Source organism: Silurus aristotelis, assembly GCF_946808225.1.
Source record: "Silurus aristotelis genome assembly, chromosome: 24".
Taxonomy (NCBI): domain Eukaryota; kingdom Metazoa; phylum Chordata; class Actinopteri; order Siluriformes; family Siluridae; genus Silurus; species Silurus aristotelis.
This window is the reverse complement of record NC_139597.1, coordinates 14,239,395-14,255,184: the sequence shown is the minus strand read 5'-3', so window position 1 is coordinate 14,255,184 and position 15,790 is coordinate 14,239,395. Positions and strand designations below refer to the sequence as shown.

The 15,790-nt window shown below is 38.9% G+C and overlaps 1 protein-coding gene across 4 annotated transcripts in view; it reads left to right on the top strand.

The window, feature by feature from the left end:
• Nucleotides 1-11,878, top strand: part of gata3 (GATA binding protein 3) — a 19,595-nt gene extending 7,717 nt beyond the window's left edge. For 2 of the 4 annotated variants that reach the window (XM_083528585.1, XM_083528586.1), the window contains exons 2-6: nucleotides 1-54; nucleotides 1,612-2,175; nucleotides 5,130-5,275; nucleotides 7,920-8,045; nucleotides 10,391-11,878. The exon at nucleotides 1-54 is cut by the window's left edge and continues 336 nt beyond it. In XM_083528585.1, coding sequence (XP_083384711.1) covers nucleotides 1-54; nucleotides 1,612-2,175; nucleotides 5,130-5,275; nucleotides 7,920-8,045; nucleotides 10,391-10,681 — 1,181 coding nt within the window. In that variant the 3' untranslated portion in view covers nucleotides 10,682-11,878. The remainder of the gene's footprint in view (nucleotides 55-1,611; nucleotides 2,176-5,129; nucleotides 5,276-7,919; nucleotides 8,046-10,390) is intronic. The other 2 variants (XM_083528588.1, XM_083528587.1) reach the window with 1 other exon arrangement.
• The last annotated feature ends 3,912 nt before the right edge of the window (nucleotides 11,879-15,790 follow it).

The following is a 15,790-nucleotide window of genomic DNA, read 5'->3' as shown; positions in this document are numbered from 1 at the left end:
GCGGTCACCCGTACTACGGGAACAGGGCCGTGCAGAGGTATCCTCCACCGCACGGTGAGCATCTGATGCCTTCTCGCATTTTGAACACCAAGACGAGTCTTTACACCCGAGTCTTACCTACTGGGTAGATTTACCTACAAATATATCACATATATAATATAAAAATATCTCATTAAAACTTAACAATCAACACTGCGGCATGCGTCTGTGCATGTATCTATAATAATAATAATAATAATTAATAATAATGTCTAAATAGAATATTATGCAACGTGTAATATAATAATAAGTAAGCTGAAATTACACTTATACAAACGAAATATTACTGCATTAGTAATTTCATATTTAAAAAAAAAAGGCAACAGGTCTGCTAGAAGAAACCCAAAGCTTATTCGAGAAGTGTGTTTTATCTCGAGTGGTGTGTCACTGGTTTCACATCTTTCTAGTGTTCTTCAGTCTGCTCATATTTTAGTCTGCAAACCTAAAATCATTCCGCGGCCCTTTTTCTTTTTGTGTGTGTGTGTGTGTGTGTGTGTGTATATATATATATATATAAACAATAATGATAATACAATGCAAAACCGACATTTCTGGATTTACGTTCAATTCGCATTTCTATAAAATTAATTTCTTTTATCGAAATGAAAAGAAAGTGTGAAAATAATGCGTCGTTGTAAACATACAAACAGGGTTTATTTGACGTTTGTTTTACATTACTTTACACATATCCTGAATGCGGCTCAGATATATAAAGATTGTGAGTGTGTGTGTGGAGGAAATCGAGTTGTTATTACAGGGTTTAATTTATTGCCGGTTATTGGTGAGTCGTGTGCATGCAGGAAAAAAAAAGGCCGGACTTAGTTTGAGGCTTGTTTCCTTCACACATCTCGGTCATTTCAGATATTTCCCCGCGCTTTAGGTAGATACTGAAACAGGAGTGTTGGTATCGACGGCCTCGATAATGAGAGCTAATGACATGCAAGAGGTGTTAAAAGGGAATCCTCAAGGCCCAAGTACACTTTCCTCATGCAGTATCGTTAAAGTATTTTAAAGCTTTATTTATTATTTTTTTTTACTCGCAAAATCCCCTCCAATAGTTTCTTTCAGCATCGCAGAAATGCAATATACAACACAATTCTCAAATGTGCCCCAAAAAACCCCAATAACAATATTATTATTTATTATTATTAAATACTTTATTTTGAAATGTGCTTCAAATGAAAAGCTGCAGTTCATTTGACAGAAAGTGATTATTTTTCTGTGTATAAAATAAGATTTTTGCTCTATTGTCAGTTGATGAAATACATATATATATATATAATTTTACTAAATATGTTTGGAATCGGTTTTGTCAGTGGCTAAATAATTACCTACGCTAAATGTGTTGGTAACAGATCTCAATGTTTTATTTCTTTCGTGGTTTTCAGTGTGGTTTGAAAACATGGCACTCTATTAGTGACTCCGCTGCCTGTTTTTTTTTTTTTTTTTGTCATGTGGTTTGAAACGGCGTGAAACTGAGCGTTTTGACAAGAAGAAGAAAATAAAAAACAGTGACTTTGGTGACGTTTTTTTTAAACAGGCCTTTGTGTTTGTATGTGTTTTTTTTTACAGGTAGTCAGGTGTGTCGCCCGTCACTGCTGCACGGCTCTCTACCATGGCTGGAGAGCAGTAAAGGGATCGGACCACACGGGGCCTCACCCTGGAACCTGGGCCCACATTTTCCCAAAGCACCGCTGCACCATGGCTCCCCGGGGCCTCTGTCTGTCTACCCTCCTCCGCCCTCATCCTCCGCTTCTTCTTCCTCTTCCTCTTCTTCGCTGTCGACCGGCCATGCCAGCCCTCACCTCTTCACATTCCCTCCCACTCCTCCAAAAGACGTGTCCCCAGACCCAGCCGTGTCTACGCAGTCCTCTGGTTCTTCACTGCGGCCCGAAGACAAAGAATGCCTCAAGTACCAGCTGCCCGATGGTATGAAGCTGGATGCAGCCCACAGCCGTGGCATGGCCATCGGAGCAGGCACAGTGGCATCGTCCTCTTCTGCGCATCACCACATCGCCACTTACCCTCCCTATGTGTCCGATTACGGGCCGGGGCTCTTCCCACCCAGCAGCCTGCTAGGTGGGTCCTCCTCTAGTTATGGTTCCAAAACGAGACCAAAAACAAGGTCCTGTTCAGGTAGGCGTGCGCTTTATTACCCATTTTGATTTAACTTAACCACAACACAGGCAAAGCATTTCACAATGGCCTTTATGTCTGTTAGAATAAAAAAAAATAAAAAATCCTCCTCACAAACATCCTCCCGGGGTCAGGGCTTGAAAGTGCTTTTTTGTGGGTATCTGACCTTACACTCATTTTTTTCATTTAAATCGTACAAAATGCAACGTTCTTGTGTGCTGCTCTTTTATTGTTTGTGTTGAGCAAACCAACATGTAGTCTGGTATTTTCATGGCCTTTTTACAGAAGGATTATGCTGAGGGATCATTAGGGAAAAACATAATGCTGGAATATAAGATGAATATTCTTCATATAATCTATTTCGACCAGAAACTATTACTAATACAACGGTAAAATGATTTAAATATTTATCAAGAAGCCAATTTGAACATAGATTAGTTGAGCCATCTGGCCCGCTTTCTCCACAGTGTATATCTAATACTTTAAATGCCTGCATTAGACTAAATCTATTGTTGTCCAGTGATAAGGCAGATTTAAGTCTATCATGCAGGATAATTAAACATTGCCCAATTTATTCCGACTAGTCTATTTTTTTTTCTTCTGGTGTTTGCAATTTTTCCTGCATCTTTTCTGATCCCGGTCTCTGCAGTGTTTTATGTGTTTAAGCTAATCCACTTACGTTCAGCCTGCTGCGCTGTTTATTTTAGCGCTGAAACTCTGATGGAGAGGCCGGATGCTGCTGCATGAATCTCTATCCAAACACGAAGGGAAATTAGTGGGAAAAAAGGTCATTCAGTCACCAACAAACAAACCGGTTTAACACACACACACACACACACATATAGATCTATCGATCGATAGATAGATCGATAGATAGATAGTCATCAGTAAACAGTAATCTATCTATCTATCTATCTATCTATCTATCTATCTATCTATCTATCTATCTATCTATCTATCTATCTATCTATCTATCTATATGACAATTAATAAAGCATATACAACTATCTGAAAAAATACATTTATATTTACAATGATATAATTATTATTTATTTACTATAATTATATATTTGATTATGTCTCCATCTTGGAATTTTGGTTTTCTTCTTCATCTGCTAGCCTGATTCGTTATCTACAGTGCGTTGAGTTTTGTCAATTAATTGATTAGTTATTTATTTAAAACACGTCGAAAAGCGACTACAATTATTAATTATTATTATTCTACTGTCTGCAAACATCTTTATTTGTTTATCATTAAAGGAATCCAGTTAAGGAAACTCTCTTATTAGCATTAGCGCCAACAAACCTATGATTACCTGATTTATGTTCTCGCGATATGATTACCTGATTTGTGTTCTCGCGATATGATTACCTGATTTATGTTCTCGCGATATGTCACGTGAAGTGGCTCAATAAGTTCAATTAGGGAATGTGGCCGAGACCAGTGATGAAACCTGTTGGATAAATGAGGGTTTTTTTGCTATCTCGAGTAAATATTTTGTTGTGGTGTGTGTAAGTTTGCTACAGTAAAGCCGATAATAGCCTACTTGAGTTTGTTGATATCACTCACCTGCCGTGTGTACATGACCTTAAACCTGAAATGTTTCATTTTGTGGTCGAGCTGCAGCCCACAAACCCGGAACCAGCTTTGCGCAACACGAGGCGATATTACAGTGCAGGCAGAAACAGTCCACACCTACTTACTGACAAAGAAGATTTTTTCCTCCCTGTTTTCGTTTTTTTCATTATTATTATTATTTTATATCGCATTGCACTCTAGTTTATTATAAGGCTGTACACAGCAGTGTCAACAAGCTGTTTTCTTGACTAAATAGGGAAGGTTACAAAAGCAAAAAACAAATATAGAGCTACGTTTTAACCACAACTTTTTCCCTGTACGTGACTCCGAACGAAACCGTTTACTACAGCACTAAATCTCATACCGACGTATTCGGAATGCAGTTTCTTTTCTTTTTCCTTCTCTGGGTTTATGGACCAGAGCCGAGTGCAGCGTCGTGACACCGAGCATGCGCGAAACGCGGGCGCTCCGACTGTCACTCAAATAGGAAAGAGCGGCCTACACTTTTAATTACGCGAACTCGCGCACGAGCACGCGGGCGCGCGTACGCACACATTAACTTACACGTGGTGTCTCAATGAGCCAAATGCAAATCAAAGATACTACGTAGTGCAATTATTATTATTATTATTATTATTATTATTATTATTATTATTATTATTATTATTGTTGTTGTTGTTGTTGTTATTATCATCCTTGTGCTTTTATTACACAATCCATATTTTTTCATGCACTGATGCCCGGGAGATTGTTTGATGAACTGGAAATGAAAATATCACCCAATAATAACACGCAATTTATTTACTTTATTCCAAATAAATGGATTCATTTTTTTTCCCAGAGCGCCACCCTCGTGTTTATTCTGAGTATTATGATGCTTTTGATAAGATTCACATCGTCACATCGGAGATCGCAATGAAAAACCAAACCGCTCCCCACCTTTATAGGATGTACAACACAAAAGATATTCTCAGGATATTATTATTATTATTATTATTATTATTATTATTATTATTATTATTATTATTATTATTATTATTGTTTATTTTACATTTTCTTGCTGTTGTTGCTCATTTTAAATTGTACTACTGTATATCAAGCTCAAGCGCAATGATTATACATGCTGTATTCAAGTGTATGTATATGTATATATATATATATGTATATATGTTTTCGATTACATTCCCTATTTATTTTATTTATTTGCATGTGCGCGCCTTTATTTATTTATTTTTACGTTTTACGTTTAAAACAATAGGACCTGCTTGTGCATAATTGCTTCGTGTGCGTGTGTGTGTGTTTTTGTATTATTATTATTTGTATATATTTTTTTTTACATTTTGTACAAATACACGTGTTTTTTTTGTGCGTGCAGAGGGCCGGGAATGCGTGAATTGCGGAGCCACGTCTACTCCACTCTGGCGGCGGGACGGAACCGGTCATTACCTGTGTAACGCGTGCGGACTTTACCACAAGATGAACGGCCAGAACCGACCTCTGATTAAACCCAAGCGGAGACTGGTACGCGTTTCCTCCTTATTCCCGTATTCCCGTATTCCCTTATTATATGCGCCTCAGTAGATGCACCAATCATTATGAAATGGGGATCAAATTATTTTAATAAAAATCTCTTTGAACGAAATATATAATAATAATAATAATAATAATAATAATAATAATAACAACAATAATTATTGTTGTTATTATTATAAACGTATTAATTTTAATAGGTCTAATTAAAAAGCCCGCACATATTAAACTCGTCTATTTACACACCCCTAGTGTGTGTGTGTGTGTGTGTGTGTGTGTGTGTGTGTGTGTGTGTGTATGTGTATCCCGGGACTGTGAGTATTTATATTTTAGACATGTCTACCATCTAATACAGGAGCGCATTATTGCGTACACGCTATTAAATCATACACGTGACCTTTCCCCCGCTAATATATAACAGTAAAATGGTATAATAAATGACACAATTAAATTTTAATACATTTATTACACATCATTTGATACTATTGCTAGAATATTTTATATCATTTCTATAAAACTAAATATAAGATCTGATCTGATGGGATGGATATAATAGAATATTATGAAAAAATATTCATTTCAGATCAAAATCCTCTAAAATAATTCACTTTTTAAAAAAATAAAAAGCACGATTACTGCTCATAACCTTTAAGTAGTCTGTGCTGTCCTCTTACATGACTACATTTTGGACCATATTCTTATCGTCATAATAATTATCATCATCATCATCATAACACAGACACTTTATAAAACAAAAACCGTTATAGCCCAATTTAAACCGGAAGGTCAGCTGACATCATCATTACGTTTTATTTCTCATTATTACGCATCATTACTCATCATCACTTTTGATATGACTAGGATGTTGTTTGGTTTGTTTGCAAGTTATGCGGTATAAATAAGCTGTGTCATATGTACGCCGGTGCACTGTAAGAAGCCCATTATAATATATTATTTCCGCCCGAACAAACGTTTGGAAACATAAACATGGACGTTCGTCTCCTCTGAGCTCTGAGAACTGTTTTAGCGCATGTACGTTGTCAAATGCGGTTCCCGAGTCCCCTCAATGATCCTGAAACAAATAAGGCCTACGCATCTCAAACAATCAGAGATTTCTGTAAAAAGAAAAATGTGGTCTGAGATTCGTCTCGATAAATAAAGTCTGATATGGTAGTGATGTACGCCTTTAACGTATAGACCTATGTAGATTTTTGTCAGAAAAAGACCATAGTGTGTCTAAAACAGACCACTTAATAGCTTTTTGAATTAAAATATTGCTATGGCATGCTTAATGTCAGCTAAAATAAAGCTGGGCATTTAAAAGTGACGATATTTCAGACATTTACAGTCTTTCGAGATTTAGATATACCTCATTCAAGGCAGGGGAAACTGTCAGAGGGCAGCTCTATTTTGGCAGCTCTCTCTCTCTCTCTCTCTCTCTCTCTCTCTCTCTCTCTCTCTCTCTCTCTCTCTCTCTCTCTCTAATGTAAAAAGCTGACTTCCCAGGAAAAGGCTGCCGGATATCTGAGCACTGCTGATAAAGTCCCCAGCCTAAACATAAAGGCAGGCGGAGGGGGCAAGAGTCACCACGACTCCTCAGAAGGCAGGGGGATGAGGGGGGGGGTGTGTGTGTGTGTGTGTGTGTGTGAGGGGGGGGTGTATGGGAGAATGAGGGAGTGTGTGCATGAGAGAGACAGACAGAATGGGGATGAAAAGAGCAAATGTTGGGGTATACTGCTATGATTCCATTCTAGCTATGTGAAACAGAGTCGTGAAGGCTTTCCTTGCTAGCTTTACATTTTTTCCCCCCTCGCTGCTCATTTAAAGGAAACACTAATAAGACTGTGTGTTGACTTTCCCATATATTTCTGGTCCATTTTTTTCTTTTCTTTTCCCAGTACATATAAATAATATTTGAATTTTTTTTACAACGCCGTATTCCGTCAACTTATTCATGATCATCTTTAATGATTGTAGTTTCGAAAAATCGATCTCCATTGTGCAAAATGAAGCGAAGACAAGAACAGATGGTTTGTATTAAGAAGACGAAGTTATGTATACAGTGGGCCTAAAGGAAAACAGAAAGCGAAAGATTCCGCGATGTGGAAAAGCATGAAAACATGCAACATGAATATAAATCCATCTTTGAGTGCGTTTGCCCATGGAAAAGCTATTTGTGGGCAACGCGGAGTGACGCGGAATGAAATTTACGCCGGGTCTAATTGAATAAACTGTCAGCGTGATTGTTTTAAATATGAGACAGGAGCTTCGTCTTGCCCGCCGTTAATGCTAACCTCTCTGCCGAACAGGAAAATTTCATCAGCCTTAATGGTCACCATTTAAGCCTACGCTTTTATGCCCTTTCATAAATATTTGCATTCAAAGGGGATATATTTTTAGCACAGCCAAGGGACGGCTGTTCGAAGTTTCTTTGCCACTTTATTCCTTCAGCGCAATTTTTTACATCACAGAAAAAGTGTCCGCCATCCATTAGATGAAACGGATTAAACGATGCAGCGTAAAAGGTTAATATGCGGTCACATATGGTTGGAACACTGGTTAATAAGTGCTGAGGTTTTGTTGCACAGGTCACCAAGTCAAGTCTGATCTGCCTTTTTTTCTGGGACTTTTGCAGTCTGCCGCACGGCGAGCGGGAACTTCTTGTGCAAACTGTCAAACGACCACGACGACGCTGTGGAGGAGAAACGCCAACGGTGACCCGGTGTGCAATGCCTGCGGCCTCTACTTTAAACTGCACAATGTAAGTGTCCGGTCCGGTCTGATCTGATCTTTCTTTCCTGAATGATTACATTCGACATCTTGGAAACTTCTGTCTTTAATAACAAGACCGCATAAAAGATCGTTAAACACACACACACATACACACACACTCACACACACACACACACACACACACACACACACACACACACACACACACACACACACATATCCACACAAACACATTCCACTATTCCCACTCCAGCAATCAAGTGAATAAAAACATAAGGAAAATGAGTATTATTATTATTATCATGATTACTATAATGATAATTATTTTGTATTTCTATTATTGGAACAACAGGGTCATAGTTTGTTGCAGTAGCCTTTATTACACCATATTATTGCACTCGTAATCGTTTTTGGACGACTCTTATCAGCTAAAGCTTAGGGTCAACTAACAGAAACGAATATTTCTACAATGGAAATAATCATCTGATGTGACCGAGCAGACGGCGTGTTTGCGGAACGAGTTATATTTTGGTCTTGAAACAAATCTTAAATTTCACTGAACCTTCTGTTTCTCTTCTCTTAACCTTAACCTCTATCAAAGGCACGCTGAAACTCAATGAGAGAATGAAACCTTGCACTGGTGTGTGTGTGTGTGTGTGTGTGCGCGCGCGGGTGTGTGCGTGTGCGTGTGTTTGTCGCACTGGCTTTGTTCTGAAACGTTTCACACTAAGGGTTGTGGTCACCCTGAGTCTTTTTGGAGTAAAGTACGGATGGTGGTGTTAGCACAGTGGTTAGTGTATGTATAGTAACCACAGTGTGTATGCGCTTGATGTGACGGTCAAGGATACGTAGCACAGAGTAATACTTACATCAGGCTGATCAACTTTGGTGTCTGTAACATCTTGCTCTGCTTTACTCGTACAATTATCGAAGGGAAATCACACTTGTATGTGTCTCCGCTTGATTATTGTAGTGCGTTCAAAGCAATCAGTATGCAGAATACTCATAGCTGATCTACTGAGCACTGAAGGACCAGAGAAGGCCACAAAAGCTAATTTAGCCCTTATTGTCATATAGATGGATATTATTATTGGTTTGGTTACTGGTTTTGGTTATTATTGGTTTCGTGTTCAATGTGGACAAATACATATTTTAAACGCTATATATTTGCTTGTGATATTTGCACACAGAATCCACTAAGGCGCTTACACATAATAATGTAAGCATCTAGCTTTAGTTTGAAGAGAGAGAATGAGAGAGTAGATCTGTCCATATGTTGTTCTAAACATTGTGAAGTGAAGGAGGCCAGAACCGAGCTTTTGTGGACAATACAAAAAAAGAGATTGAGGGTGCAAAAGAGACAGTAGCAGTGCAAGAGCGAGAGTAGAAGAGAGAGACCTAAAGGCTGAGAAGTGCAAATCTGTGATGGTGATGCTGGCTGGCAGGAGAGTGAGGTGTTATGGCAGTGCCACTGTGCCCGTGTTTACTGAGCCAGAGTCTGGGGTTTCTTTCCTTGGCAAGCCTGGCATCAGCCGTGCCTGGTGTCAGAGAATCAAAAGCTAATTCCAGCTTGGTGCCGATATGAATTGACACACTGAAGCCTTTGCGCACACACACACATACACACACATATACACAAACATTCACAAACACACAGATCTTAATTCTTAATGATAGATAATTACTGCCATCTGATCTCACAATAACCTTAACTTCAGCAGAAACTTTTTACATAAAACCTGCCATTTTGTAATCTAAATCCCAACAATAAGAACACTGATGTAACAGTTCTAACTTTCTACAAAGAACTAGACGATTCTCACACTATAATTTACTATAGTTCCTATATAACTAGACTATTCTCACACTATAGTCTATACAGTCTGGTCTATTCTCATATACAACTCATTTTAGTTGTCTGGAAACTGCCTGCATGTAAATGCATTCACAAATTGTTTTTACTGACATGCTGCAGACTGATGTGGCCTTCATGCTATCGAGTGCTAAAGGTAGCCATTCATATCTTATGTAGGATTATGATATTCAATTCAAACATCAGCAGCAAGTGACAAGTTAAGTGTAACGTTCCAAATTTAATGGGAATTAGTTGAAACAGTAAAGCAGCAAAGCTGCATGATTTAAACAAGCAAAGTATTATATGCAGCATTTTGGGCACTACGATTGGGAGATACCGGGCATCTGTAATAATGCATGATTTGGTGTTTTGCTAGTATGAATTGTGGGTCAAAATATGAACAGTGCTGTTTTTTTTATGTGGTATTATATATATATATATATATATAGCACCTGTCTTCTTTTCAATTTTCGCTAGTATTAACAAATATCCACCCACCCATTTCTCTTTCATCACAGATCAACCGACCACTCACTATGAAGAAGGAAGGCATCCAGACCCGCAACAGGAAGATGTCGAGCAAGTCCAAGAAAAGCAAAAAGTCACAAGACAGCATGGACGACTTCTCGAAGAGCCTGATGGAGAAGAGCAGTTCATTCAGCCCGGCCGCCCTCTCGCGTCACATGACCTCATTCCCGCCCTTCTCGCACTCAGGCCACATGCTGACCACGCCCACTCCCATGCACCCTTCCTCCAGCTTGCCCTTTGCCCCCCACCACCCCTCCAGTATGGTGACCGCTATGGGTTAGGCTACCTCCAACCCTGACCGTGACCTCAGCCTCAACCACAACTCCTCAACCTTTGACCCTCAACCCCGAAACCTGCTCTCTCCTGGCCCACAGACGACTGCTATGAGCCCTGTGAAACTTTTGTACGCCCCTACTTCTCACCAACATGAGAGAGAACACGAGAGAGAGTGAGAGAAAGAGAGAGACTTTCTTCATGCTCCATCCTGACAGCCTGCTTACGTTGTTAATCTTATTACATCACCACCATTACTTGTGTACAGGTTCCCTCTCTCGTCGCACAGACACCCAAAGGTGAAGCAGAAAGTTTTAACCCTCTTCTATCTATCTATCCATCCATCCACCCATCAATCCATTTATCCATCCATCCATCCATCTATCCATCCATCCATCCTGTCAGTCATCCCTCCATCTCATCGTGCTATCCTTTGGTTTTCTTCAAACGAGAGATATGAACTCCATGATGTGCGAAAACCACAGAGGAGAGACTTTGCATAATATTTGTACAAATTGTATGAAATACAGTACATAAAAGACTTTTTCAAAAAGAGAAAAAGACTAACATGAAGCGGGGGAAAGAAAAGTCCAAGGGCAGCTAACGACAAGAAGGGTACGACTTAAACCTGGAGGAAAGACAAGACGCCGAAGCTGGACGTTTTAGCGGCTCTTCCTTGTAAAGAACGAGACAGAGACGGAATTAATATAAGTGAGAATAAAGGAATGTGGGCTCTCTGTGTAATGGAACGGTGTGTAATGCATTAACGCTTGTGTAGTCAGGTCTGTTCCTCTGACTGCCAGCTACTCTTCTGGATGTGTAATAGGTCTTTGGCAATCGGTTTATGTTCGCACACACACACACACAAACACACACACACACACACACGCACGCACGCACGCACTCACTCACTCTTATTACACACGACCACCTGTTTTATTCACCTTAAAGACTGTCTTCTGGCCCAGGTTATATGCATTGTGAAAAAAAAAGTTCCTGTATTTGTTATTTGTATGTATAATTCAGAGTACCAAAAATACGAAAGAAACAAAGATGTAGAATTATTTCTTTATGTAATGCAGACTGAATGGTTGTACAAATTTAATAATCAATAGTGTAAAAAAAGACTTGCTTTTTTTGTTGCGTAATTTTTTTCCCCCTCTTTGAAAATAATAAACTAGTTTAATCTCTGTTCACGTCATGCATACATTTGAGGAAGTGGTCTTTCTTTTGTCTTCACATCAACTTGTGTGTGTGTGTGTGTGTGTGTGTGTGTGTGTGTGTGTGTGTGAGAGAGAGAGAGAGAGTTAGTTCTTAAGTGTGATATTAGTCATAAGGCATCTATGTACTTGTAGACGCTGAGGCCCAATGCTAATCGGAAGGCCTGAAATAAAATGTGCCATGCTAATGCTACTTTAGTGTTTCACAAAACGCCTACCCACCTACACCACACACACACACACACACACACACACACACACACACACACACACACACACACACACACATTCACACTGGTGAACACATATGCATTGGCCAGGTTGGTGAAAGGTAGACCCATGAAACGCAGCCGCACTTCCTGACATGTAGCAATAAATAACTCTGTTAACTATATAATGAAAAAAAAATGTAACTGCAGATTAAAAAGTGTTTCAGTGACAGATTGCTCAAGCGGATGTCTTTTTCTCCCCTGACTCATCCTTAATCGTTAGCATCCTGTTCTGAGGTGTGATGTTCGAAACGCTGTACTTTAGTTTGAGAGCTTATATAGAGTAACTTACCAGACATCGACCTGAACAGTTGACCTAAAATAAAGAATGCAAGAGTCACATGTAGTGCCACAATGAAAGGATTTAACTTTCTAAACATCATGAGTCACACAGCCGTTTCACTCGGCTTTCGTGCGAGGGGATGCAGGAACTTGGGTTCCGCATGCCAGTTCGATTCGGTAACCCCTAAAGGAATGTCCATTAATATCAATATGGCCGCAGAGCAGCTAATGCGGTTTAAAGCTGAGTTTAAATGGGTCGTACACCGAGAGGAAACCTTTTTCCTGGGCTGACTTTGATCAGTGGATCATTGGGAGGTCGTGAGGTCAGTGCATGCTGTTCCATTGTAGACAGCCATAGACTTCAGTCCACTAACTTTTATGGGTCGTAAGAACAAGCCTGCCTCAGGCCTTCAGGTTTGATTATCAAACACTCGCTATATGGGAGCACGGTTCATGTAACCACACAACGAACCCGAGTAATGTTGTTTATTCAGTACACAGTAACTTATATTCCACAAGGCCAATATAATACAGTAACCACAAAAGAAAGGATGGATATCCCGCGGCTGATGCGAAGGAAAGTATAGAGGGATTCTAGAGTGTAGAATGCAAGTGGCGGGAACTTGTGAAGTAGCAAAATGAGTACTGCGCGTCAGCCGCACTGCTTTGGGGACAAAGTCGTGGTTTGATGTATTTGCATGGCAGCTTGTTGAGAGTCACTCGATGCAGAGAGAAAAGAGGAACTGCGTCCAGACCACAGTCTGGCCAACTGCCTTTAAAAACATACACACAAACACTCAGAAACAGGCCTTAGGCAAAAGCGGCCCAAAAAAGGTGCATGGCAAAGCTGAGGCATAAGCAGAGGTGTAAAAAGTGCACTGAATTTGACTTCCTCTTCTCTTAGGCTTTCTGCTCAAACGTACAGGGACAAAACATTCTACACACGGCATGCTGAACTGGTATGTTTGTGGAGGACAAGACTTCAGCATTTTATATTCAATTTAAATGGCTTCCTGGTTGTTGCTAAAAAAACAAACGACATATTATACACATGCATTGCTCTTCAGGTTACAGGTATGAATTTGTATACAGACCTTTTCCAAATGATTCTACGAACTACTCTTAAGATTTGATCTGCGCGTTTGGCTAATGTTTGAAAAACAGCATAGGGTTTCATTCACAAAAAGCGTTGGTGTCTACCAGAAAATCTTTTTAGAATATAAAATTTAATGTGTAATATGTACTGTTGGTTGGCGTTGAACCCATTTGTAGGTAGATTTCCCCTTATTTTTCAGAGAATTGTATGATCGAGAACACTGTGCATAAATTAACACCATGTCACCGATTGATTGAGTATTGCACTCTGGTGAACTTTTAGAGAACACATTGTTTGTCAATCCATTGTGCTCATGAACTCAGTGACAGTTAGCATAGCTATCCAAAACCAATGCAGGTTAAGAGCTATGCACTTGATTAAAGGTAAGATGCCCCTCTCAACCTGTCAGCTCTGTGATTTGAAGCTTCCAGGCATCGAATTCGAACCACTGAAGCAACTATTTAGCAACTAAAGAGGCATATTATAAATTACATATTGCGTTTCAAATTGCTAACTAGCATTTCAATTGCATTACTGCACTTTCTTAAACCTGACATGCTCATAATCACGCTTTTGAAAACTCATACGTATAATATGTAACGTGAACTTTTCGGAACCTGTGCAATCGTTTGCACATGTGCCCATGTTGCAACATCTCAGTGTCAGAAATAAGAGCCTTATCAGCTTCTGCTGCTTGTCTTTTCTCACTCAAGCATACACACACACACACACACACACACACACACACACAAACACACACACACACACACACACACAAACACAGTATCTCTTGCAACATACCATCAACAACATGTATATGTAAAAATGCTGCTGAAAACAAACTACAATTATTCATCTGCAGACAGAAAATGTAGTACACACAAGTAAATACAAAAACATATTAAGAGTGACTGTGGTGAACATGAATATGAATCATTTTGCGAGAAAGCGACACGATCGCAAGAAACAGACCCACCATTACAATTGTTATTTTTTTTCCATTAATGCTTTTTTCCACTGATTTTATCAGTCAAAATCTCACTCGTTTTCATAAAATGTGTTTTTTTTCCATATATACCCTAAAAGTGGAGTGTAAGTCAGGCTGCATTGGTTTTGTCACATTGTTTTAAAGAAATTATAAAGCTGACATTGTCCATTTTTTAACTCAGGCAATGCTAAACACTTGACAAGTGAAAGTTATTTTATCATAAAATCTAAGAGGCAGTGATTCCTCAAAAGGTATTCTGTCATTTACAGGTTTCGATTTCTATCAGCAAAGTTGTTCTGGTTTCCCATGGGATATGAGATATGATTTCTTGCATATTCATATTCATCTTGCAAATTTTTTTTTTAAAGAAAAGGGAAAATTGTGCTTTTAGTAGAAAACCCTTGCTAATGTTGTACTCATATCCATCTATTCTCATCTTTGAACTAAATAGTTTACTCTAGGTACAAGATAGTGAACACACCCCCATTCACAAAATATGACTAAGGAACAAAGATGCCTCCATTCTTGTGTCTGACAATGCTGTATAGATTATACTACAGAACAAGGCCTCCTGGAGAATGTACACCCAAGAGCATTACACAGTGTTGTTCTCAAAGGGGAAGTTTGTTCAGCCTTGTAAATGGACTGCAAGTGGAAGTTTGAAGGGGAAGTGAGTTCGAACAATCAAGTCAAATAAGGAAGATTCCTTACTGTGCTAAATGACCTGAAAAGTGTTGGTGTCATGGGGTTGTATCCTCACTGCATTAAGGAAAGGGGTTTATTGTTGCGGAATGGTGAGATTTATGTCCTAATATAAAAAGAAAAGATATGCAGCATTTCATAGATCACACATCACACCCTTTTGCATTTTTACAGCATTGTATAGCTTTATGCCTAACATTTGCATTGGAATTAAACATATATTAATTTCAGAGTTTTATTCATTCATACTTTTTTCAGTAAGCAATTTATTAGGGTTTTTTATATTTTACTGACTGGGACTTGGGATATACAATAAATACAGTAAGATTCAAAAGACCACACTGAAAATTTTTTTGTTAAAAAAAATTTAATAAACAGAAGGTTTTTATTAACTTTTGGAATATTTCAAACAAAGAAAGTGAATGTTCAATAACAAAAATGTTATATTCCGAATTTCATTTCACATTGAAATGTAAACTATTGTGTGATATTAAGCGAGTTGAACATGTTGTACTGCTTTGTACAAAAGGTCAGACGTTCCTCATGTTTAATCTCTTCTA